This window comes from Semicossyphus pulcher, unplaced genomic scaffold (genome assembly GCF_022749685.1).
Source record: "Semicossyphus pulcher isolate SPU_LCO1_2020_fin unplaced genomic scaffold, fSemPul1.0.p SCAF_11, whole genome shotgun sequence".
Classification (NCBI taxonomy): domain Eukaryota; kingdom Metazoa; phylum Chordata; class Actinopteri; order Labriformes; family Labridae; genus Semicossyphus; species Semicossyphus pulcher.
In genome coordinates, this window is record NW_027211615.1 from 23,039,817 (window position 1) to 23,065,485 (window position 25,669).

General features: G+C 42.0%; 2 protein-coding genes across 2 annotated transcripts; both read left to right on the plus strand.

The window, feature by feature from the left end:
* The first annotated feature begins 4,327 nt into the window (after positions 1-4,327).
* Positions 4,328-11,406, plus strand: mep1a.1 (meprin A, alpha (PABA peptide hydrolase), tandem duplicate 1). Its single transcript, XM_069685019.1, has 13 exons — positions 4,328-4,381; positions 4,464-4,488; positions 4,578-4,622; positions 4,747-4,787; positions 4,981-5,056; positions 5,866-5,983; positions 7,270-7,445; positions 7,548-7,769; positions 7,894-8,040; positions 8,134-8,349; positions 9,215-9,679; positions 11,105-11,278; positions 11,357-11,406. Exons 1-13 carry the CDS (start codon positions 4,328-4,330, stop codon positions 11,404-11,406), a joined length of 1,809 nt encoding a protein of 602 aa, XP_069541120.1.
* A 3,687-nt stretch (positions 11,407-15,093) lies between these two features.
* On the plus strand, positions 15,094-24,446 carry mep1a.2 (meprin A, alpha (PABA peptide hydrolase), tandem duplicate 2). Its single transcript, XM_069657091.1, has 14 exons — positions 15,094-15,156; positions 15,240-15,264; positions 15,346-15,399; positions 15,484-15,521; positions 15,598-15,673; positions 15,760-15,877; positions 16,023-16,198; positions 17,983-18,204; positions 18,345-18,491; positions 20,329-20,544; positions 20,747-21,193; positions 21,737-21,910; positions 22,052-22,256; positions 24,296-24,446. The coding sequence occupies exons 1-14, from the start codon at positions 15,094-15,096 to the stop codon at positions 24,444-24,446; spliced, it is 2,112 nt and encodes a 703-aa protein (XP_069513192.1).
* Positions 24,447-25,669: the final 1,223 nt, after the last annotated feature.

Below are 25,669 nucleotides of genomic sequence, written 5' to 3' on the forward strand. Positions count from 1 at the left end.
CTTAACATGCTTTCATTACAGTGCTTGCAGAATGTCTGCCCTGCGCGGTTGAATTTGCATGGGGGCGAGATTAAAGGGGCACGACAGATGATGGGAATCTGCTATGTCAATCTGTCTTACTTGTCTATTTATTTTATTTTATTTGAGTTAAGTATGTACTTATGCAATTTATTTTCTCCCTGTTTTTGAATATTGTGTTTCTTATTATTAACTGTCCATCTGTTTCTTTTTGTATCCCTTTATTTAGGTTGTTGTATGCAAGTAGCCATTCTAGTTGGGAGGATCTCACTGATTAGACAATTAAATGCATACAGAATAAGAGCTTGTGATTTCCTTGCAGAAAGGCTAGCTGGCGCCAGGACTGTCAAGAAATATAGTTTCATCCATGTTCTCATTTATATGAATTAAAACACTATGTTTTAAGACCTCATACTAGCAAGACTAGCTGCTGTAGTTCAACTTCTGCATCTCTGTTCTGCACGTTTACTCACGCTGTCTCCACTTGTAAAGCTGATGTTATACTGCCATCTAATGGTCAATCTTATGCATTGTACACACATACCCCTTTCTAAACAGGTCAGTATAACATATCATCACAACCATAAATATTTATGTGCTTAAAGTCAAATGTAAACTTTCTTAACATTCAGAATGTCACCCAAAGAGAAGCCTCATCAGTCGTACTCGTTACTACTCAATACGGTCTCAGAGCAGACCATCATCATGGCTGCGTCTGTGCCAAGATAACACAGATACAATTCATTGTCATACTTTTTGAACAGGTTATATAAATTGGCCAATAATATCATTATTAGATGAGCTACTAATACCTTGACTTTTCTCTTTATAAAGACCGGATACTACAGGTAAGAGTGCTGGCTAGCTAGCTAGCTGGATGGCTAGATTTGAGATGGTTTTGAGAGGCATTTATTTATATTGTGCAATCTACATATTCCCTTGCCATTGATCACTACCTCCACTACTACTACCAAGATTAACTCTAATACTACTAATAGTAATAATAATAACAGTTTTAAAACTACAATTTAACTTAAATCAATGTTCTTATATCATTTCATTTTTTTATATCAAAGAGTCCAGATCATTATTTTGCAAGTCTGCAAAACTCCAAACTAACATTAAAATTTTATTAGGTCATTTTTGTTTCCTGTTTAGTTTCTTTCTGACAAATTTAGGCCAAATTGCAAATCTCTACATCACAGAATTTGGTTTGGTTATTTCCTTTTTTATCAAATTTCTTTTCACAATTGAAGACTCTGTGCTTTTATTATGTGATATCTTTTTATGTTGTGTTTAATTAACGTAGTCCAGCCAAATAGAGCATCTTCAAAGTCACCAGCAGAGGTCCCCGTCCTCCACCCTGAAGGTTACAAACAGTGACATGTTATAGGATAATCATGACAACAGAAAAATAATGATAACTATAAACAACATTTTACAATTGAACTTAAAAGTACAGTGCTCTATCATTTAATCTGGCTTGACTGACTCATTTTACGCCCAGGTATATATTCCAGATGTGTATAACAATAGGCAACACACAGTAACATGTCATTTTCAGCTGCCAAGAAGTGATTAAGGCTCCTACCTTTTGACTGGAAGGATGTCTATGCCCCAAAATAGTCATGATCAATTCCAATCAAATATGCTTTGTTACCACACAACCATATAGAAAATTACACCTTATGTGTCATCTTCCTTGTTTCAGTGGACGAATGCACATTATAGATCGACAGGAACATATTTCTAACTATGTATCCCACAGATCCAGATTTACCTGCACTGCATGTATACTCCATAAACCTGTAAACTGACTTTCATGTGTATAAAAGACTCCAACTGTCTGTATGTTTACAGGTGCCCTTCTGATTGACCATGCATGTCGGAAAGGAGCCTCTCTGTCTGACACCTATGATGCTCTCAGGTAAAAAAAAAAGGCAAACTGCTTTAGGGCAAAATAAACAAAACAAAAATTTTGCATTTCCATTTGCAAGGTGTTAGACAGAGAGGCTCCTTTCTAACATGCATGGTCAATGAGACGCGCACCTGTAAACAACAGATTATACTTTGGCACTCTGACCTGCAATGGCCAAATGATTTCCATAGTAGGAAACGGCTGCGGTGAAAATTTAAAAACAAATGCAAGCACCGAGCATTGCAATGCTGCAGCTAATAAAAAAAAAACGTGCAGCAAAAAGCTGAAAACGACTGAAGCGTATTAACATCAAACGTACATCAAATACAGAAATTATAAAAAGTCAAGCCCAGGAAAAAAAAAATGCTGCAAATCCAGGCAACGCAATGGAAGCGTTCCGTGTAACATGTGTAACAGCTAAGAGCCAGAGCTATATATTGCTTTCATTAGCTACGGATCTAAGTTAGCCATGCAGCTAGCGGTACCATCGGCTGACTGAATACAGCGGTGTGTTAGTGTCCACTTCTCTAACTAGCACAGAAGCTTCTGACCAGCCGGGAGTTCAGAGTTGTCAGGCCTTGGGCAGGGGGGTACTCAGTGGAGATTGGTGGTGGAGTTTGACCAGGGAGTAGCCTACCAGTAACGTTACAGTAACCAGGACATTTACACCCAACAAGCAATTTTGCGGCTAATAAAACGCTAATAGTCATTCATACGTAGACCTGGTGTCTGAGCTAAAACACAGCATAAACTGGGCTGTCAGTGAAAATTCAGTAGACATCTATTTGTAGACTTTGATTAAACACAAAAATGGGACAACCTGGATTCAGTCCCACATCTCTCATTCTTCTCCCTGTCAGCTATCGATCTCTCGTGTCAATCATGTGTCCGTTAGCATCCAGGGGTTCAGCCTTCTCAGTCAGAGCTGCACAGCCGAAGTACCTGGGCGTGCTCAGTCTGTTTTTTTCTTCTTCTGTGGAGAATGTTCAACGCTGCTCTCTTTACGATGTCTCTGAACCTTCTTTTTAACACCACACAGCCCGTAAACCGCCGTGTTTATAATTTTTTGTATGTAAAATAAAATTACCCCTTCATTGATATAAAGAACAAATTAACAAAATGATTTAACAAAAACACATCGATGTCGTAATTGCATTATAGCCGGTTTGAAAAAAGGTTGAAATGGTCTTCGATGTTCAGAACTGATTTCACTCCGTTTTCAACCAAATTTCAGTGCTGAAATCCCAGTCAGCGCTCAGTGGGTATTAAGACACCAAAGCATCTGCTAATGCTATTTCGCCACATGTAGCCGGCCTCATTCAGAGCTAAATCGTGGCTATACATAAAACATGTCAAAGAAATTACACTAAAAACCTTGTAATCACTGTTGATTTTACTTACATGATTTGATATCACACATCATGCAAGCTGTTTGAGCAGAAACTACCTTTAATCTACTTGATTAAATATGGGCTACACATAGCCGGACTAAATCAGGGCTATATTGAGCACAGGCGCTTAAAGTACGTCTTTTGCTTGCTGGGCAGTGAGGCTAAACTGGACTCTGACACTGGGAGTGATTAAGTGATTAAGACACGTTGGGGGGGGAGACGAGTGAGAGGGAGGTCAAGCATTAGTTAGCATTCGGGGCTGTAGCTCAGTGGTAGAGTCGTCGTCTCTCAATCGGAAGGTTGCCTCAATTCCTGACTGCTACAGTCACATGTTGAAGTGTCCTTGGGCAAGACACTGAACCCCAAATTGCTCCCGGTGGCATAGCACATGAAATTGTAAAATTGTAACATTGTAGTTTGTGCCTTTCTCCGCAGTAGGTGAGTTCCCCCACATCCCTGGGATTCCAGGAGCTAAACCCGGCAAGAAAACGCCGCTCTACTGTCCTCCCTGTCCTCAAACTGAGCTCTGTTGTATTGGTAGCTGCATGGCCGTGTCTTTCCCATCGAGCCGGATAACTCCGAACTCATCCAAGTCATCCAAATGTATCACTAGCTAACAGAAGCTACACTCAGCCGTGGTAACTTTAAGAAAGCTATTTATATTTCTTCATGTTGTAGTTGTGTTGTGTTTTGCACAGCAGTCAGTGGTACACGGTCGACAGAGACACTCCGCTCCAGCAGCTTCAAACGTCACAGGATCTGGTCATTATTAAAATCACTGCCTATCTCTCCACCACAGCCTGTATAAAAACAATATAAAGTCTGGTAGTATAAAAAAAAGTCAAGGCTACTTGCACATGCACAAACACTTGATAAATCAGCTGAACAATCAGTAACACTGTCGAGGCAAAGTCCTGCAGTTATAGCCAGCATAAACTCCATCAACAGCTTAAAGGTCGTGAGCACAAAAAAAGCAGCAGCAGTTGATGACAGCTCGATGATGGAGAAGGTACTCTTACTGCTTGGACTGGTGGCGCTGGCCACTTCAAATCCCGTAAGTAGTGATTTCTTTCATGTGTTTCTAAGCACTATGTGATGACTGCATGGTGACTTGTACTCTGGTTTGTCTCGTTTAGATATCCGTTTCCCCCAAGGTGCATGGTATGTCAACCAAATTATCTACTGTGAAAGAAAACATTGTTTTGGTAAGGCTGTGAAAAGGCTCTGAGACGTGTCTGTTTGTGTTACAGAGGTGTATGAGAATGGAGAGGATGAGAACCCCATCCTTAACCTGGGTAAGTAACAGTTCAGAGGGTTTGCGTAATAACTTACACATTAACAGATTATTTCTTGTTTTTTCAAGTAGTGTTTATCGCTTTTTGCTGTGAATATAAAATCATGTTTTTACCTGTGCCGCAGGCTCAGGTAGAAAACTGTTTGAAGGGGACATTTTAATGCCGGTGAGTTGTTTTTTACTTTTGAAAACTTTCGCTCAATGATTTCACATTTTGACTGTTGAAACCTTTGGTCCTCCTGAGTAATTACACTGCAGTATTTATTTCAGATAACAAGGATTTATGATGCTTTATTTTATTAGGTGCTATATTTTATGGTGCTTAAAAAGTTATGTCAAGCACCTCTTTTATCTTACAGGAAGGAAGGAACGCCCTGATTGACAAAACATACCGATGGAAGTTCCCGATCCCTTACATACTGGGTGATGATTTGGGTGAGTTTCTTCAATATTCATAAGATAAGATAATCCTTTATTCGTCCCACAACGGCGAAATTTACAGTGTCACAGCACCAAATATGGATCATGCAACGTTATATTGAAGAGCATATAAAATAAGTAAACAAGTGTATCCTAAAAAATATGTACAGAGCTAATAAGATAACACGCAACAGAGTCTGACCTCAGCAGGAAGAACAGACCCGCGGTATCCCTCCGTGAGGCACCGCGGGTCAAGAGGGCAACCCAGGACAGAGCTGGCCTTCTTCACCAGTTTGTTAAGTCTCTTCCTGTCCCTGCCCCAAAAGTTCGCTGATGCCACCACAGAGTCAAAGGAGGACTTCAGAAGTGCCCCCTCCACTCCAAAAGACCTGAGTCTCCTGAGCAGATAGAGTCTACTTTGTTCCTTTTTGTAGAGTGTGTTTCAATTGTCTGACCAGTCCCGTTTATTGTTCAGGAGGACACCCAGGTACTTATATGATTTTACGATCTCAATGCCCGTTCCCTGGATGGAGAAGGTTTGCGTTTTCTGGAAATCCACCACCAGCTCCTTGGTTTTTCCCTGTGTTGAGCTGGAGGTGGTTTCCCTGGCACCACACTGCAAAATCCTGGGTCAGTTCTCTGTACTCCCCGTTGTCCCCTTGGGTGACGAGGCTGACAATGGCAGAGTTGTCAGAGAAGTTGTGCAGGTGGCGGTTCGCTGTGTTGTGTGTTTGCAAAAATGAAAATAAACTACTACTATTGTCTTTTACCTCCTGGATGACAACATACTCTCTTTTGCTGTGACTTTTTCTTTCATTTCTCAGATCTCAATGCCAAAGGATGTGTCCACCAGGCTTTTGAAATGTATCGTCTGAAGTCTTGTGTCGACTTTAAGCCTTATGAGGGAGAGAAGACGTACATCAAGTTTGAGAAGAGAGGAGGGTATGACTCTTGTTCAACTGGCTGTAAAAAATCTACTGTTGATAGACACTGTAAAAAGATACCATTTTATCATCTATTTTACCATTGTTAAAGGGATAGTTGATTTTTTTTAAGTGTGGTTGTATGAGGTACTTACTATTAGCAGTTAAAGTAGATAGCAGTCAGCACGGCCCCTGTTAGTAGAAACCAGCCTACACGAAAGCGAAGCAAACACTGCTGCTGATGGGGTCACAAGTACCACGCACTTTAGCCACCTAAATTAGTCCTCCATATAAACAAACATGTCAGTTTAAGTGTACGTTGTATATTAGTTTTTTGTCATGGCTTCACATTGACGTCAGACAGCCCTTTCCCCGCATATCGGCCCTGTATTCCTTCACATTCAGCGCACGGCGTCGGATCAGATGTTTGGGTCAGCGGTTTGTAGAACAGACAGAAAAATAAAATTTTATGAAAACGACACAGTGCCGTTCACGGCGGGGACCAGAGGACGCTGTTTTAGTGTGCTGTAATGCAAAGCGCTGGAACGTCACAACAGCAGTTAAAATAGCAGACAGCAGCAGCATTCCAGCAGAAGGGGGCGCTATAGCGAAAGAAGCGGCGGTTTGCGTTTGTGGAAAACCGGAAACTGGCGCCTGGTAGCATACTGCAAAATAAAATTGAAAAGCTCCTCTATACTACTGCTGAACACAGTATGTAGTATATAGTATCCAAAAAGCAAACCGCCGCTTCTTTAGCTATAGCGCCCCCTTCTGCTGGAATGCTGCTGCTGTCCGTCATTTTGACTGCCGCTGTGACGTTCCAGCGCTTTGCATTGTGGGATACAGTAGGTGAGGTAGACTTGTCCGATGCATACTGGAGATTTTCTCGGAATCAGTACGACATCCGGGTATTTTTGGCACACTGCGCATTTTGCTTTTGTTTGCATGCTGCAGACTACACTTTGGCCAAATCAGTACGTACTGCTAGTGTAGTATGGCATTTTGAACACAGCAAAGGTGACAAGGTTAAACAGGAAAAGATCTAAATAATGAAATACTAAACTCAACAAAACTAAATCAAGACAAGAACAATGAAATACAAAACTTAAAATGATTATTGGTCAAACTCCTAAAAGGCTTAAACTCAGGCGCTATTGTTGCTTTGAGTTTGACACTTCCTTTTTAAATCCGTCTCTCATGAATCTCTTAACTTAACACAAAGGCAATACCAACTGACTGGATTGTCCCCTTTGAACTTATACATGTTTTTGTATCACAACTTAAACATACTGCTTTCACTGTCAGGTGTTTCTCCAGTGTTGGTGACCAGCAAAATGGTCAGATTCTGTCCTTGGGGTCCGGTTGTGACCACAAGGCGGTGATTGAACATGAGCTACTCCACGCTCTGGGATTTTACCACGAGCAGTCCCGTACGGACAGGGACGACTATGTCGACATCTGGCTGGATCAGGTTACACCAGGTGTGTTTTCTCTACTAACACAAGAAGTCAGTATTGTGAATGTTTTTGTTTGAAACATTTTGTGTGGTAGGAATGACTAAATAAAAATCTAATTTCCCACAGGATATCAACACAACTTCAACAAATATAACGATGATTTCATCACTGATCAAAACACGGCATATGACTACGAGTCCCTCATGCACTACAGGCCCTTCTCCTTCAATAAGAATGCATCCATACCCACCGTCACCACCAAAATCCCAGAGTTTATCAACATTATTGGCCAGTACCTCGATTTCAGTGCAATGGACACCTTGAGGCTCAATCGGATGTACAACTGTTGTATGTATTTCAGTCACTTCCAAAGTTGATATTTTTTTCTTACTGTCTTAAAAGTCGATAATTGACAGAAAAAGAGTGTAATCACACAATGACTCTTCCCATCCTAACCCACATCCCTCTCTAGCTGGTCCTCTCACCCTGCTTGACCAGTGTGCTTTTGAGTCTGCCAGCATCTGCGGTATGATCCAGGTTTCCCCCGATGACGCTGACTGGGCCCATACCAAGAGCAGTGCGGGTTCGGAGGATCACACACTCCTGGGAAGATGCAGAGGTCAGAGTTGAATATTGTCTCCAACTGGTAATTGAAAACAATATTAAGCTCTATGTTGCATAACAGCTCGTCTTATTTTGTCTAACGTTCCAGATGCTGGGTACTTTATGTACTTCAACACCATGACTGGGAAGCCTCAGGAGGCTGCTCTGCTGGAATCTCGAACCCTCTACCCCAAGAGGAAGCTTCAGTGTCTGCAGTTCTTCTACAAGATGACCGGGTCTTCTAGTGACAGATTGGTTATTTGGGTCAAAATGGATGATGGCACAGGCGCAGTTCGTAGAATGAAGAAAATACAGACCTTTAATGGTATTTATTATTATCTCTTTTTTATATTATTATGAGAGAAACCCAACATGAATCCACCATGAGCAGTTCTTAGGAACATGTGGCAACAGTGACAAGGAAAACCTTTAAACAGGCAGAAGCCTCGAGCAGAGCCAGGCTCGTGTTTCACGAGGGCTTTTGTGCACTGCCAGTTCAAGGCGGGATTATTACGCCTCTGTTACATAGGACAGTTTACACAGACGCCGTTTCGTCTCTGTTACTACCTCCGATGTCGGCTCAGAGGCGGAGCCACTTCTCCCCACCATTACGCCTCCGTGCGTTCTACATAGAGGAGGTATCGTAACAGAGGCGTAATAATCCTGCCTTGAACTGGCAGTGTAAAAAGCCCTTTAGATAGCTGATTGGTTCCATCTGGCTTCAATGATAAGTATAATTGAGTATCATCTGCAAAACAATGAATATTAATGAGTGTTTCCTCATGATATTACCCAGAAGAAGCATATACGGTGAAAAGAATCGGTCAGAGCACTTGTAGAACTCTGAGATCGATCTGATGAATAGGATTCAAACCAACGTAGGATCCTGTAATGCCACTTACATGTTTGAGTCTCTGTCACAGGATGTGATGGTCTATAGTGTCAGTTTTGAGACCTAATAAAACATACAACTTAGTCAGTTACTGTCTGTGTATTCAGTGAGTAACCTCACATACAGTCAGCGGATCAACCCTATATCTATTGAAGTTAGGTATGTGGTATGGGTGCCATTATTTGAAATATTTGATTGAAATTCCACATTAAACATTATTATCCCTCTTTAGCAAAACCAAACTACTTTACATGCATGTAAATGAGCCATTGATTTTTTCCCCTTTCCATGTGCCCAGCGGATACTGACCACTCATGGAAAATTGGCCATGTCCAAATGGAAGTCGGGGTAAAGTTCCGCTATGCCTTCCAAGCCGTGCGCGGTGCTCCCTCTGCATCTGCCGGCGGGATCTACATCGACGACATCAGCTTGACCGAGACGCGTTGCCCTAGTGCCGTGTGGAGGATCCAAAACTTCTCCAAGATCATGGAAACTGCTACCGTCAACACAGTGATTGACAGCCCTCGTTTCTACAGCCCAGAAGGCTACGCCTACGGTGTCCGTGTTTTCCCTTTGTCGAGTTACACAGATTACACAGGGAACTATGTGGGGCTGTACTTCCACTTGGCCAGCGGGGATAACGATGTGGTGATGCAGTGGCCAGCGGTAAACAGACAGGCCACATTGGTGGTGATGGACCAGAACCCTGACATCAAGCTGAGCATGTCTACTGCTCGGAGCCTTACAACTGATATGAGAACGAGTAAGTCCTTATTATCCATTATACCTTCATACAAGAGCAGGGCAGCACGATGACATCATACACATATCTGCAAGGTACTACAGTAAAACTTAAAAGTACAATAAAAGTGTAAGTTTACAACAAAAAATAAACTTGCAGGGTAAATTTTGAACTTTCATTTGAATTAAATAAGATCAAAATGTTCTGACACAATTAACAGGGACCTTCGGTTGCAATGTAGGGATAGGACATATGTGAGAGGGCTCTCAGTCTACTCTTATCTATCTTTGTGTTTTATCAGACATTTCTCTGGGACTTTTGACACAAAATCTTAAGTTAGATTTCATGTAGAGATGTTTCTATAAAATAAACAATTCTAAGAATTGGGAACAATTTAACAGCGCTAAAACTCACGTGCGACTACAGGTGTAGCAGGTAAGTGTGCATCCTTTGCAGCTAAGATTTCTCAGCTATGGGCACAAACCTCAACTACGCCTGAAAAAAGCCACAACCACTGCGCTCATCTTTATGGATCAGCTAACTGCAGAATTCGAAAAGCAGTGGACCTCGCTTCGGGAAAAAATCTCTTTCCTGATCCAAGAATCCATTAGGGCCTGTGTCCACTAACACTACTTGCGCTGGAACCCCCCACAACCTGAATTTCAGAACAGTTCTTACCGGTGCTTTCTGTTGTTAGGTACAAAAGTTGTCTGTCGGCACTTCTGCTTCCCTCGGCAGTGAGCCTTCAGTCTGTTTTAAATTGCTCTGTATGCTTATAATTTGCTGTAATTCAATGAAATGTAAAACATTGAAACCATGGAAAGTAGTCGTGTCCTGGCGTTAACAGCATCTCCAGACCTGGAAATTGTGCTCTCTAACAAAGTGAAACGATACGCACCTCCTCCGCCATCATTGTTGACAAAGTTGATATCTGGAGTACCACCCCTTCTTGATTTTGATTGGCCGGTGAGAGTTCCAAAAGATGAACTATTTTCCACTTAGAGCTCTTGGAGCGCAGCGACAAAAACAGCCGACACCGTGGACATTTTTTGCGCTCAGGACACTGAATGCTCAAAATGCTGAACTGCATTTTTCATAGAAAAACGCTGTTAGTGGACACAGGCCCTTAACCGTCCTGTTCGTTTCTCCCCCCTTACTTTGGTGTTCCCGGTCTGTTTTAACTGCTCATACATTTGGTCCACACAATCACAGTAAAATATGCTATAACTGAATAATGCCTAATTAAATTTTGACATAATGACAGCTTCATGAAAGATGATCACCAAAGTTATCCAAGTTATCATAAGGTTGGCATACATGTCTTTATTAGTTTAGACATTTAACCAAAACTACACATTTCAACAAGGCAAAAATCACTCGGCCATTACATTTGTTTGAAGACTGTGTAAATAAAAGAGTGACGGCTCTGTCTTCTGTGTCCTCTAGCATCAGATGGAAAGTTCTTTTGGGACAATCCCTCCAAGGTCGGGTGGTATGATCCTTCCTGTAAATGCTACAGAGGTCAATCATGGGGCTGGAGAAACTTTGTCAAGCACTTTGACCTCAAGCGACGGGATTACCTCAAGAACGATGACCTCATCATCCTTGTTGACTTTGACAGTAAGTGGTGTTATTTGTATATGTGGAAATTAAATTGATACTGAATGCAGAGGTGTGTAATAATTTCTTTGTCCACAGATATAACATCACTGATTAAAACAGAAGTCCCCATTAAGCCAAAGGCTTAAGATCATACGGGATGTTTGTTGTCGTGATTAGCTGGAGGTAAGACATTTGACACATTTCACTTTGAAAAAATTCCATCGAACTTTGACATGATCATAGTCTTACGACTTACTTCTTTTCATTTACAGTGATCAGATGCGCCATATGCAGCTGGCATGAGAAGAGCAATCTGCTTTGATATCAATCATCATCAATACTAAGTAATATGTCATGTGATATTTCATATATGACATCAAAGTCAAATCATTTGCCTTACGAAAAATAAAAAGGTTCCTTCTTATTAATAAAAGCTACAGATTACGCTGTTAAAGAAAAAGTCTGTGCTGTGTTTCTTTCATTTTGTGAAGCAAAAACTGCTGCTGTTTGAGCGCCAGTCAGTGTCACGCCTGAACCACAAACAGGCAAGAACTGTGTAGGGCTGACCGCCGGGGTCTGTATGGTGTGCTCAGGCAAACGGGTGGCTTGTTGCTATCTTAGAGGACGCAGAGCGCAACTGCGCTATAGACCAACAAAAACCTAGTCTAAAGTCTATGGCGCAATATGTTCCCGGTACTTAAAGGGCGCATTATTGGCAGGCTAGTTCACAACACGCGAGGCTCTGCTTGTCACTCACACGGAGACGCACAGCAGCGCTTCCACTCATAAGGAAAAAGCAGTGTGTTTGCAGATCCTGTGACGTAACCGGACAGAGGAGGGTGAGCTTTTGTTTCCCTCGTCTCCTTGAATCATGATACCGCTTTTTGGTTTGGCGCCCATCTGATGAGAAGTCCTGGAAGAGGTGGACAAGCTCAGCACGGTGGAAGCCAATATGTTACATAATATGTTATATAATAAAGTTATATAATACGCCGGCCCGAGCCATCAGAATGACTGAAATCCAGCATGTAAATAGCAACAAGCCTGCTTGCAGACGCACTTGGCTCTTAAAGGGAATGAGAGCTGACCCTATGGTTGGTTTGATTCACGTTATGCCGAAAACACACCTATGAACAATCCAGGGACTTAAGCCCTTCAGACTGTGCGTCTTCTGCCCTGTAAATAGGGCCCTATAGCATATAAGAGGTGCGTGTATCAGCAAATGGTTTGGGTTTTGGAGCTCTTTTAAAGTTCTCCAAAGCTCCTCAAGGATGATGTTTAGGAAGATGTATGTTTAAGAGGGGGAAGAATTCTTCTTTATTATGCTTTCCATATTGTTGGGTCTTGGTTTGAGGAAGGCTCCATATTTGCTTACTAAGACCCTAAGGTTATAAGCAGAGAGAGAGAGAGAGGAAAAACTATAGATCTCTCTTTCTCTCTGAAGGGGTTACTCTTCTCTATAACAACCCACTTACTGTACAAAAATCACTCTATTACACTGCTGCTTACAAATAATAATTTGACACAAAATATTGAATATTGTAATTTAAAAATTATACCTACTTAGCTGATATAACCTACGTAAACTGAACATTTCATTGGATGGTGAAGTGAGAAGGTGAATGGGACAGCGTGAATCTCTGCAGCACCTTATTGGGGTTTCTGCCTATAACTATCAAATGCATGTTTGTTTCCATTAACCACTCATTACAGACCCTAATACCCTTTTCCCACCGAAATTAGCGCGTTGATGCAGGTTTTTCAGACCCGGGAAGACCCGCTTATAGATGATGATTGTCTCTTTTCCCATTGCCAGTGAAGTATACTCCTGTCGGTCTCTTTTCTGCTGTGTCACCGTCTGACGTCACAAACGTGCCCGAAACATGGTTAGTAAACAGTGAAGATGTTACGGTGGTTAGGTCTTTTCATATCTATTATTTAGTCTGTTTATCAAACTCGGTGCCGACAGAACGATGTTCGAACGCTGCTCGGACGGAGACGGGCGGAATTTGTAGCTGAGATGACGAGGAGTTGCAGAAGTTAGCGATGGAGCATAGCATCGCGCCGGAAAGGGGGCAGAGATAAGTGTGTCGACACGGGTTTTGTGTTCCCATCAATGCCGATCGGAGCCGAGGCGATAATTACCCGGGTGTACTGCAGTCATTTGACCTGGGTGTGAATGCCGATTGTAAAAAACTGGATGTTAGCGGGTTTTTTGACCAGTGGTAAAGCGGCTTCAGGCGCATGCAGGAAAAACAGTCCTTGAGGAGAGCAAAAGCAGGCTAGTTCACAACAAGAGCAAGGCTCTGCTTGTCACTCACATGGTGACGCACAGCTCTGCATCATGATGTTGAAATTTGGGCAAAGGTAAGACCCGTTGATAACAAGTAAATCACAAGAAAACGGTTTCTCTTTCTGTAACAATGCAGCACGCGGAAAAGGAAGTCTTGATGGGAAGTCGATTATCGCTAACCGCCCGGCACGTTCATCGGTGTCCTCTCCTTAGTTGTTAACTTAATGCACTAGCGACACACTTAAATGATCACCACGAGGGACTAATTATTTAAACACAAGAGGAATTAATTAACTGTAGTCTACAATCATTTTCTTCACCTACCACATTGCAAATGTGGTTTAACAGTTAGGCAGTAACAAAAGTCTGGTGTTGGAAGGCTGCTTTTTGAAGAACTATCCTACATTAAAGTGTAACTGCACCCACAGGTCTGACCATAACGCTGCACAATTTTGAAAAATGCTCAAAGTGGGCGAGGGGCTGAGAGGGGGGTGGCTGTGTCTGGCAGCTCAGTGACGTCCCCTCCCCTGGCCAGAGAAAAATGGAGAGCGACACAGAGTCACAAGGCACATATGCCACAGAGGGCTCTTTTGAGGTGGAGGACTTCTCCCCTCCAGAGTCCCCTGAGGAGCACTTTAGTGTGGTGGAGGACCGTGGTGGTCAGTTCCAGCTGTTGGCTCCAGCCCCACTAATGCCTGAAGAGCCGAGGCAATGCAAGTGCGCATGGACCAACCGTGCATGCAGCCTGTTACAGTTAATTCTGATTCTGATTCTGAGCAGAGAATGGGCGGAGTCTCTGAGTGGTAACGTAACGTTAGCTAGAAGGCTAATGTACGGTGGGCTAGCAAACATAGTGTAAACTCTGGTGAATGATGTGTCTCGATCAGGATATATTTGAACATGAGCGCGGTTTCACAGACTCCCTCTCAAAGACGGGGCCGTGGGGGGTGTACCGCAACATTCCTTTTTTTCAACATAAATTTCATGATGTAATTTGGTCGCCTCTACGTCACCATCGGCTGGCAAGGTCCAGGGCTGATTTAAAACAGTATACGGTGTCTTTGAGCCGTTTCCAACACATCAGATCTTTATAAATGTGCTAAGAATTGTTAATATAAACAGCAGCATTTATGTGTTTCATCACAGTACAGCGATATCATTTAGATTACAGCTCAAAAAACATGCTTAAGTGTGCAGCTACACTTTAATTGGTGAAAGACAACTGTCGCCAGCCACTGGGAGGTCAGAGGTCAAACTCATGAACAACATAACTGCCTGTTTTGTTGGACTTAAGAGCAAAGCATATCAATGTCTGGTTGATTATGTTTGCCTCTGTACAGGGTTGACAGTTTATTGCTCTCATTATGCTTACCAGAACACCTGAAGCCATGTAACAAGTATGAAAAGACGAGAGGACACGTGTGGAATGCTCGTTACTTATTAAACACCCTAATCCTGATCAAAGTTCCCCTCAAGCTGCCATCTTTATGGGCATGTTTACACACGCAGAAGTGAGACACTTTTCTGTCAGGATCAAGACATGGGTTCTGGAGACAGTTTAAGGAAGATCGCTGCTTTGATTGGAGTCTTTGTGGTTTTAAAGGTAAGGAAACGATGTGTTCAATGTGTCAGTGTAAAGAAATCCCTCTCAAGGATGTTTAATTAAAATATCTGTTTGTGTTGCAGGTTCAAGCTGCTCCGACAGGTACTCGTCCTTTTAATGTTATTGATCATATACAAATAAATATGCGCTTTTGTTACGTATTTGCTCTAATTATACATTTATGTCCAGGTGATGATGCAGACGCTGGTGAACTGAGGGGTGACATACCAGAGATCAATAGAGGTACACTTTTTTTAAGGCCTTTTTATTACCTGCACTGTGATTACGTGCTCTCTTAACTGATTTGGGATGTGTTCACATTTACAGGGTTAGAATACCTGCTCGAGGGAGACATTGCTGGCAGTGTAAGTACACAGAGAGCTTGTGTGGAGATGTAAACAAGAGCAAAACCGAACATGACGTTGTGTATATGTTTTACAGCCCAGCAGAAATGCAATCCTCGATCAAACAAGAAGATGGAAGTTTCCCATCGCTTATATCTTAACTGATTCTCTCGGTACAATTAATACATTTCTACCAACGTACAATCCAGTGAATAGCTTAAACATGGACTCATTTGGGTATTTGTTTCACTTATTCCAGAACTGAATGCTAAAGGTGTGATCCTCCAGGCTTTTGAGGAATACCGTTTGAGATCCTGCGTAGACTTCAAGCCCTACGAGGGCGAGGCCAGCTACATCTCCTTCACAAAGCTTTCTGGGTGAGCTGCTTCTCTGACTCAGAAATCCGTCTGAATGTTGTCTCGTCATCAAAGCAATCGTGCTGCTCGGATTCAATGCTTCTTGAAGCTGTAGGAAACACACCCATTGTTTTATCTTTTTCAATTTTCCATCTCGTCACTTCAGATGCTGGTCGTATGTCGGAGACGACAAACACGGCCAGAATGTCTCCATAGGGGCCAGGTGTGACACCAAAAGTATTGTGCAGCACGAGCTCCTCCACGCTTTGGGCTTTTACCATGAACAGTCTCGCTCTGATAGAGACGACTATGTCAAAATCTGGTGGGACCAGATTGAAGAAGGTTGGCCACCATTTTTGTTTGTTTGGATAACATTTACAATTCATGAAATCACTGACAAAAAATGTTTGCCTTTATTCGATGGGCCAGCTGAAGATAGACAAGAAACACTGGGGAGACTGTTGGGATGACCCCGAGGATTATTGAAACAAGAGTCAATGCAATTTGGACTCTTTGACTTAGCTTCTATATTTTTCTCTATTTGACGAGCACACTCTGCCAACTGAGCTGCCCAGAGTCCTGAATGTTTATTCTCAACCTTGGAAACAAGAGACAGTCTAACATGGAGCTGCCCAGTTAAAGGGACAGTTTGGTTTGTTTGAAGTGGGGTTGTATGAGATACTTATCAATAGTAAGTCTACTACACACACGCCATGAACGGCACCTTGTTGTTTCCATTATATTGTTTTTTCTTTAGTTTGTTGTCTCTTCTACAAACCGCTGACACAAACAGCTGATCTGACACCGTACGCTGCAGGCGTAGTAACACGTATGTGTTGCGATCCACACAAAGTTGTACCAAATAAAGAGCCGTCCTTTTTCTAGGTAAATTATTCAAATATAGCGTACAATTGATACCACTATTGATTTTTAGGTGAGACATCCTTTTAAGTGGATAAGTTACATGTGACAGTGACCCTATCTGCAGCGGCATGTAGCCTAGCATGCGGTTTCTAAACACCGGGGCCGTGCTGACCGGCATCAACTGTATGTAGTACGCTTAAGCTGGAGATATACCTGCTGCTTGGCCTTGCGTTCGCGTACACAACCGGCTGCTTCATGAATGTAGTTGTTCACATGCTTGTCTTTGCACTACGTGCGTTACTGGAGGATACCTCTAGAGGGCACACCAGAGAGCTCAGGCCCGAATGCAACCACCGTATGTGCGGGATGTAAACAACAGACACAGAGACACTCGAGGAGGTTACTATGATGTTTATTGAACAGAGCACACCGTCTGCACCATCCACACTCCATTTCTCCAACATGTTCCTCAGTGCACGGACGTAACGGTCCCGGTTCTGTTTCCATTTAGTTTTGCAGGTTTCCGACTTCTAAAGTGATCTTATCTGTCGCCAGCTGTTTTGACAGGCATGTTTGTGGCTGTGTAGCGGTAATAACACATGGTACAGATGTGGATAATCACAGATTTGCTCTATGAGCTCTTCTTCAAAACTGTCTGCCATTGTTGTTCCTGCTGCTGTGTTGATCACATGCACGTGCACAGGCAACGCGCCAAACAGACGCAGGGATCGAGCAGCAGCCATCATGCATACGTGTAGTTAAAAGCAAGTATATCTCCGCCTTTACTGATAAGTATCTCATACAACCCCACGTCAAACAAACAGAACTATCCCTTTAAAAACAAATCCCTTTTAATTTTATATAAATGTTCTAAGAGTCTTCAGAGGCATTTATTCGAACAACACTAAAGGTCTAAAGCTATGCCAGCAGCAGCTCTTTGAGGTAGAAGTTTAGCTATAATGCTTGCCATCTTAGCTTAGCGTGTCTTTATGCAAACGTTTCCTAGTTAGCACTTTAGAGGCTTGTAGGAGTGTCATTCGTTTTGAGGCTTTTTGGTTATATTACACATTAGTTACGCAGTTGTATTTATGCTGTGCCTGAAGAATTGTTTAAAATCAAAGCATGTAAACTCCTCATCTTGTAGCAAATTCATAGATATATTACAGATGACCTCGATGTCCTCAGTGGTATTGAGGTCATAAAAGTCATCATGAAGGAGCTTATATACTATCTGCATGACGATGTTTGCTTTCTTATCACAGGGATGGAGCACAATTTCAACAAATACGAGGATGACTTCATTACCGATATGAACACACCCTATGATTACGAGTCCATAATGCACTACAGACCTCTGTCCTTTAACAAGAACGACAACATCCCCACAATCACCACCGCCATACCATATTTCAATGAGGTGATTGGCCAGCGGCTCGACTTCAGTGCTGTAGACATCACCAGGCTCAATCGCATGTACGACTGTGGTGAGTGTGTCCTTTCAGCCCTGCTTTAAAAGTTAGAGAAAAACAATGAGTTCACATCTGGTGTCCTGGCAGCAGGAGTGGCTATATGCGCCTCTCCTCCTCTGTGTAGTGCTTAAAAAGCCTTGACTGCTCTGTTCCAGCCAACACACACACTCTCCTCGATCAGTGCTCCTTCGAACTGACCAATATCTGTGGAATGATCCAGAACGAGGAAGACAACGCAGATTGGGTCCAAACACTTGGCAGTGCACCCGATACAGACCACACCCTGGCAGGACGCTGCAGAGGTAAAAGAGAGACGATGAAACAGTAAAAACACAACGGAAAGTTTAACCACAAGAAAACAAACTTTTACTCTGATAAATTGTGCCAAAAAAGTTTCCACAGTCCTGCTCCTCTTAAAGGCTGATGGATCTATGTTTATTTAGGGGGGGGTGTGTGTAATTCACTTTTCTGTTGTAGCCCGTCCAACAGTTTCTTTTGTATCATGGATCGTATAGAATTTTCATGTAAATAAATGTCTGTTAAGTCACTATCACCGAATTAGGTAACACAATGGTGACTGAGCCTATGGCCCACTGATGAAAGCCTTTGCATTATTACAGACTGGGTGTCTGTGGCGACATTCGTGGAAAAAAATCACAAGCAGCGCCCAGTTAGTGACGTGTTTTCCATCAGCCAGCAGTGGTTGGTCTGCCAGAGAGGGTAGGCGGAGCTAAGCGGCTGCTTTTCCGGTCTCTGCAAGTGTTGCGAGTAAACAGTTATCTACTATGGCTGAACAAACAAAGAAAAAATGGATGACTACAGATACAACTTAAATAAAAATAAAAATAAGTGAAAATCCAAAGAAAAAGAAACAAACTCGACGCATCTGGGGAAACTGAAGAAAGCAAGCAAGAATGGCTTCTAGCATTTGATCAATGTGAAGGACGCTCTATCCGGAGCAGATTGTGTGAATGCAGAATGACAGAACGTTTGCTGTTAGAGGACGGCGGCCTGAGTTCTGATCTGGTTTATTGTGAATGTCTGGAGGCCAGGCCTGGACGGCCAATAAGAAGTTAAAAAAAAGAAGTTGATACTGCTAAGATAAACTTTAATAGTTTTATGGCCATCATAGAATGGGTGTAGGTGATAAAACAAGTTAAGGTAACGATATTGAAGATAATATAAGATAAGCTTTATTGATCCCTCAAAGGGGAAATTAAGTCGTTACAGCAGCTCATAAAACAGGCAAATTAAATAAAGCACTGCAGTGATAAAGAAGACACAGAGTAGGCAATAATAAGATATGACAATATAAATGATAACAGTAACAAAATGATTAACAAACTATTCACACTACGTACAAATTTTTTCTTGTTGAAAGAAGCAGGTGTTTTTTTTCATTAATAAAATCAAAACACACGTGTATGCCAATGCCGATATCTAGAGGGCAGGGCGGCCGATAGCCGATATCTGAGGCCGATATCATGTTGTTGCTTATTTTTGCAATTATTATTATCTGCAAGTAGATCTGCATTCTGTCTGCAGTACACTTATTTTAAATAAAAAAACTCAACTTTGTAAAAAAATGTAATTATTGTCAATGAAAAATAAAGTTTTAGTGGACTTACGAAAATGTGTAAACTTCCATAAAAAGTAAATAAACAAAATTATTGTAATTACTGTTATTGAGTTAGGTGTTTACCTGCGGAGCCTTCCCCTTTAAGAACGGTGGCCTTAGTGTGCCGTACGCATGTGACGTCTGGCAGGTTTGTTATTTGAAGTGAGTGTAGACTGTGTCGAGAAAGTACCTGCAGACAACGTGAAGCACATGCTTCAAGCCAGCCCCACAGACGAGGCTGCCTGTGTATGCAGACAGATTCTGTTTAATCGGCCTTGTGAGCGCAGACATCGGCCGATGCTGATTATGTCACTTAGTATGACACCTACCTCCCCGCCAGTAGCTTCAGGCATTTAAATAACTATATAGAAATAATCAATGTTGTCGCTGATGGTCTGGTTTGCTTTTGTAGCTCATATAGAGTCATCAGAATTAATTTCAGTCTGTTTCATAACCAGTGACAGGAGCTTTAAGTTATAACTTAAACTCAAAATGTGCATTGATGGCTGCTTGTCTTCTAGAGTCCGGCTACTTCATGAGGTTCGATTTATCTTCTGGAGCAGCTGGAAGCAGTGCCCTGCTCGAGTCGCGTGTCCTCTACCCAAAGAGGGATGAGCAGTGCCTGCAGTTCTTCTACAAGATGACCGGGGCAGCTTCAGACAAACTTGTGATTTGGATCAGGACTTATGATGGTGCAGGGACTGTCAGCAGTGTCAAGAAGATCCACACCATTTCAGGTATTTTATTTTGTCAGTCATATGTACGCCCATGATACACTGTCCTAACTGTGGTTCAAGTTTTACTATCTATGCAGATCCATGATTGTAAGACTAATTTAAATCCCATCCTTTAGTATTAAATAGCATACATCATTTAATGAAGAAGTAGTTTACAGTCAATTCACAGTCGTCTCTAAGTTACCTGCCTTTTGTCTTAAAGGTGATGGAGCAGCTGCCTGGAAAATTGCCCATGTGACTCTAAAGGAGACAGAAAAGTTCCGCTACATCTTTCAAGGCATCAGAGGAGCGTCCGACTCCTCTGGCGCCATCCTTATTGACGACATCACTCTTACTGAGACTGTTTGCCCCAGTGCCGTGTGGCAAATCCACAACTTCACCGGCGTTTTAGGCAGCACCCCTCTTGGCAGTCCCATTAAAAGCAAATGCTTTTACAACTCTGAAGGCTACTCATTCGGTATCAGCTTTTATCCAAGTGGAAAAGAGACTGCCTACCCAGACTTCGTCGGCATGACCATGCACCTTTGCAGTGGAGAAAATGATGCAGTGATGCAGTGGCCCGCCAAAAACAGGCAGGCTACTATTGTTGTCATGGACCAGGACCCAGACGTGAGACTTAGGATGTCTTCAACAAGAAGCTTCACTACAGGTGGGCATTTCACTAGCCAGATGTAAGGGTTGGTAAGGTTTAGTTACAGCTAGTTGTTTATACAATGCTGATGGTTTGGGTTTCAGTCATTCATTCATCAATAAGATGAAGGTGGGGGTACTTTAATCTGTGGTGGTCACAGCGTTGAAAAATCGTCATCAAATTTCAATATTATTCACTATGAAAACACTTGTTATTTACTAGACTAGACATGTAATATAAGACAACGTACCATCAATTACCACATAAAATCAAGTGTCTGATTTTAAGTGAAGAGCAGGGTCTCCACTAGAGGTGTGAACGTGATATAAACTCAGTAATTTGAACCATGTTCAATATACGAAATCCCAAAATATTGATTAAAGCACTTTAGAGGATATTGTGATGCAACTTGTTAACCAACAAAACCAATCAAGCCCTCTCTTCCCCTACTGTCATGTGCAATGCATATGGTACAACACTGTGTGCACTGTGATCACTTTATCATCCCCACATGTGTTCCAATGTGATATGTATTTTTCTTGCTTGATGATTGCCACTCAGATGACGATGCCCGGTGGAACAAACCAACAGCTACTTCAGGAGCGTTGTTTGATCCCAGCTGCCAGTGCTACCGCAGCAAAGACTTTGGCTGGAGCACGTTTATGTCCCACAAGCACCTGCAGAGGAGAAGCTTCCTCAAGAACGACGACCTCATCATTACCGCTGACTTCAGTGGTGAGAAATATCAGCTGTTCTACTTGGAAAAAAATGTCTTGAGATAACTTTGGTTGTGATGATTGAACCCCAAATGAAACCACCAAATATACTTCAAATGAGTCACTATTTAACATTTTCATTCACCTGTTGTTTCATTAGATTTGACCCACCTGATAAATACAGAGGTGCCTGTCAAACCAGTGGCACCAAGTTATGACGTCACAGACAAGAAGCCAGTTAACGAGATGGAAATGAAACCGGAGGCCTCAAAACACAGAGAAGTGCGGGCTGCCGACCCCTGTCACCCCGACCCTTGTTTAAATGGAGGTTTGTGTGTGAAGACTCGAGGGGAAGCCTCATGCAGGTGTGTGTTGTACAGGACATGAATATCTACATCTATAAATGCTATGATTTGACTTGTAGGACTTTTAAACTAGAAGAGGAATTGGAATATTAAAGCTAGTTCTCTGAGAAGATGTTATGCTAGAGAAAGCACGTTATTATAAATGTCTATAAATGTTCGAACACTTAGGTGTAAGGTTTTGGTACTTTGGAAAGGAGCTAGTAGGGGTCAATTAGCTTAGCTTAGTTTCGAGAGTATATTCAGAGGCAAACAGCTAGCGTGGTTCTTTTTCTTTCAAAAATATATCTGTGCAGTTTCTCAGTCAATCTAGGTAGTGGTAATTCTAACTGTGCGTTCACATCGCACATGAAAAGGTGTGAATCTGCAGCGAGGTTCCATACAAAGTCAGTGCAATGATGCGAGTAGACACGAAGTCGAGTCGGGCGACGCAAATTCGCGTGAGTTGAGAAAATTGAACTTCCTCCGCGAATTCGCGTCAATTGGTGTAGCAAAAGCCTATCAACATCAAGATTCTCCTGACGCCGTTGGTAACCATGGTGATGAGCCCCGCTTCATCTCCTCCACTCCGGAAGCGAAGGACGAATATTCACCTCTTATTCAAACGTGAATTTTGATCCAGCGGTCAGACTTGTGGGAGTAACGGGAGGAGAATATTCGGTGTGAATGCACAGTAAAGGTGGTGATACGCGTGGTAACTTTTGCATCAACATTAACAGACAACGTAAACAACAACAAACAACATGATGAGACACGGGGCAACTCCTAGTACGACCGCAATTTAAACCAGCTCAAACGATACAAATCTGCTCACTGACAAACTTCACGGCAAAAAACCATCTCATTGTGTATTTTGACTTTATAGTTTGACTCATGTCCCATCTGTTAACATGGAGGAGGCGGGCTTTATGATCTTTACTGCAGCCAGTCAGCAGGGGCCGCTCCAAATGTTTGACTTCACTTTTATGGAGTTTTCATGTGGTCATTCTTTTTATACAGTCTTTGATACAAACATAAACATTTAAATGTCAGATTGTAGTTTTACGGGTAGCTTTTGGTGACAAAAACTACAATAAAGAAGTGACTCCTTGGAATCCTGCCGTCGCCGTGAGGTTTCAGTTGTCAGTTTTTGTATCATCTAAACAAGCAAAATGCAACATGTTAATGGGTGTGCTGGTTTGGTCAGCAGATTTTCGGACTTTAGAGCCTATTAAGTTGTGAAAGTCTTTGCTATTTTATGCTATGCTAAGATAAGGTAATCATTTACTGTCTTTTGTTTTATACTTATTGCCTGATATGACAATGGTATCAATCTTTTTAACTAGCCAGAAAGTATGCACATTTCCTACAATAAAAAAACAATTACATTCAGTGTAACAAGGCAAAGTTTTGATCCGATCTGCAGCAGACATGTTGATGCTCTAATAAATTCACCCTGTTTAGCCTCATTTAATACTGGTGTTTGGTATAAAGATCTCTGCCCACTGCGGAAATCCTCAAAAATTTGGCTGTAAATTTGTTAAATGCATATTTGAATGTGAGTCTCTTCAAGTATCAACAAAAACCTGAGAGAAAATAAACGTTCATAACTTCTAAAAATGTATAATTTTGCTATTTGGACAGGTCGTTAGGACGTGTGTGGGTCTGGAAGATCACGCAAAACAATGGCGCATGTGACGGTCGGGGTTTTGCAGCTCTTGTTTCAGTTATCTTAGTTAAAATCAGTGAGGGAAGTATAAACCTTGCCACCTGAAAAATTACAAAATATAAACCCAATATCTGAAAGGCTTACAGAAATGACTTGAAGTTGGACTTTTAATACTTTTAGAGGCTCACTATTATGTACATAAGACCCTGAATTACATTGTTAGAAGGCATTTGGTTCTTCTTTCTTGCCTGGTGACACAGCACTCAGGACATTAAGTAAATCTGGCCTAACAAACCAAAGGCGGGTACGTGTACTTGTGTGTAAACTAAAGTTCAAAGCAATAACTTCACGTAAGAATTTATCATCGTTAAACCTTCTGTTCTCTGCTTCTCAGGTGTGCATCAAGCCAGACCACCTACTACAGCGGTACGAGTTGTGAGGAGGTAAACGTCCATGGAAGCGTTTTGGGAGCTCTGATCGGCGGCGCATCAGGGACCATTGTGCTGACCCTTGCTGTCTTCACTGTCATTAGGAGAGCTCAGTGAAGCCTATTTCAAATGAACAATATGCCCCCCTGCCTTCATTAGCAACACGGTGCCTGTTCTGGAGAATAAAGTGTCAGCAGGTTCATTTTTGACACCATATGCGCTAGTTTCTTTCTTCTTTACACTGAATCTAGAGACGAGGCTTCTCAAATACCTTTACCTTCCCGTCGATGCGCAAGTTAATCCAGGGTTCACTTTGAATAAAAACACTTTTAGCAGAAGCAGTAGTAAATTTACTTAAAGACTGGCACTATCACAGAAGTGATTCTCAACATCCACAGGGATGTTTTAGTCCATGTTGCCGTAGTATAGCATCAGTTGCTGTGTGTGTCCTATGATTGTTTTTAATCTGTACACTGTATTAAAAATAAAAACGTACAGTTTGGATTGAGATTGCATGCAGTGTTATATATACTATACAATAAAAGCCATTATATACTTCCATTTTATTTCATTACATGGTATGTCATATGAATATTGTTTAGATACATAGTCACACACATAGTACATAGGTTATAGTTCCTCTACCCAAAGAGGGATGAGCAGTGCCTGCAGTTCTTCTACAAGATGACTGGGGCAGCTTCAGACAAACTTGTGATTTGGGACTGTCAGCAGTGTCAAGAAGATCCACACCATTTCAGGTATTTTATTTTGTCATTCATATGTACGCCCATGATACACTGTCCTAACTGTGGTTCAAGTTTTACTATCTATGCAGATGATCAGCTTAATCCATGATTGTTAGACTAATTTAAATCCCATCCTTTAGTATTAAATAGCATACATCATTTAATGAATAAGTAGTTTACAGTCAATTCACAGTCGTCTCTAAGTTACCTGCCTTTTGTCTTAAAGGTGATGGAGCAGCTGCCTGGAAAGTTGCCCATGTGACTCTAAAGGAGACAGAAAAGTTCCGCTACATCTTTCAAGGCATCAGAGGAGCGTCCGACTCCTCTGGCGCCATCCTTATTGACGACATCACTCTTACTGAGACTGCTTGCCCCAGTGCCGTGTGGCAAATCCACAACTTCACCGGCGTTTTAGGCGGCACCCCTCTTGGCAGTCCCATTAAAAGCAAATGCTTCAACAACTCTGAAGGCTACTCATTCGGTATCAGCTTTTATCCAAATGGAAACGAGACTGCCTACCCAGACTACGTCGGCATTCCATTTTATTTCATTACATGGTATGTCATATGAATATTGTTTAGATACATAGTCACA

Excerpts from the sequence above, each read along its gene's own strand:
- mep1a.1 (XM_069685019.1), top strand. The coding sequence starts at position 4,328 with ATGGAGAAGGTACTCTTACTGCTTGGACTGGTGGCGCTGGCCACTTCA. Across the intron at positions 7,446-7,547 it reads GCTGGATCAGGTTACACCAG|GATATCAACACAACTTCAAC; the intron begins GTGTGTTTTCTC and ends AATTTCCCACAG. Across the intron at positions 11,279-11,356 it reads CATCCTTGTTGACTTTGACA|ATATAACATCACTGATTAAA; the intron begins GTAAGTGGTGTT and ends CTTTGTCCACAG.
- mep1a.2 (XM_069657091.1), top strand. The coding sequence starts at position 15,094 with ATGGGTTCTGGAGACAGTTTAAGGAAGATCGCTGCTTTGATTGGAGTC. Across the intron at positions 15,400-15,483 it reads CATACCAGAGATCAATAGAG|GGTTAGAATACCTGCTCGAG; the intron begins GTACACTTTTTT and ends TCACATTTACAG. Across the intron at positions 15,674-15,759 it reads TATCTTAACTGATTCTCTCG|AACTGAATGCTAAAGGTGTG; the intron begins GTACAATTAATA and ends CACTTATTCCAG.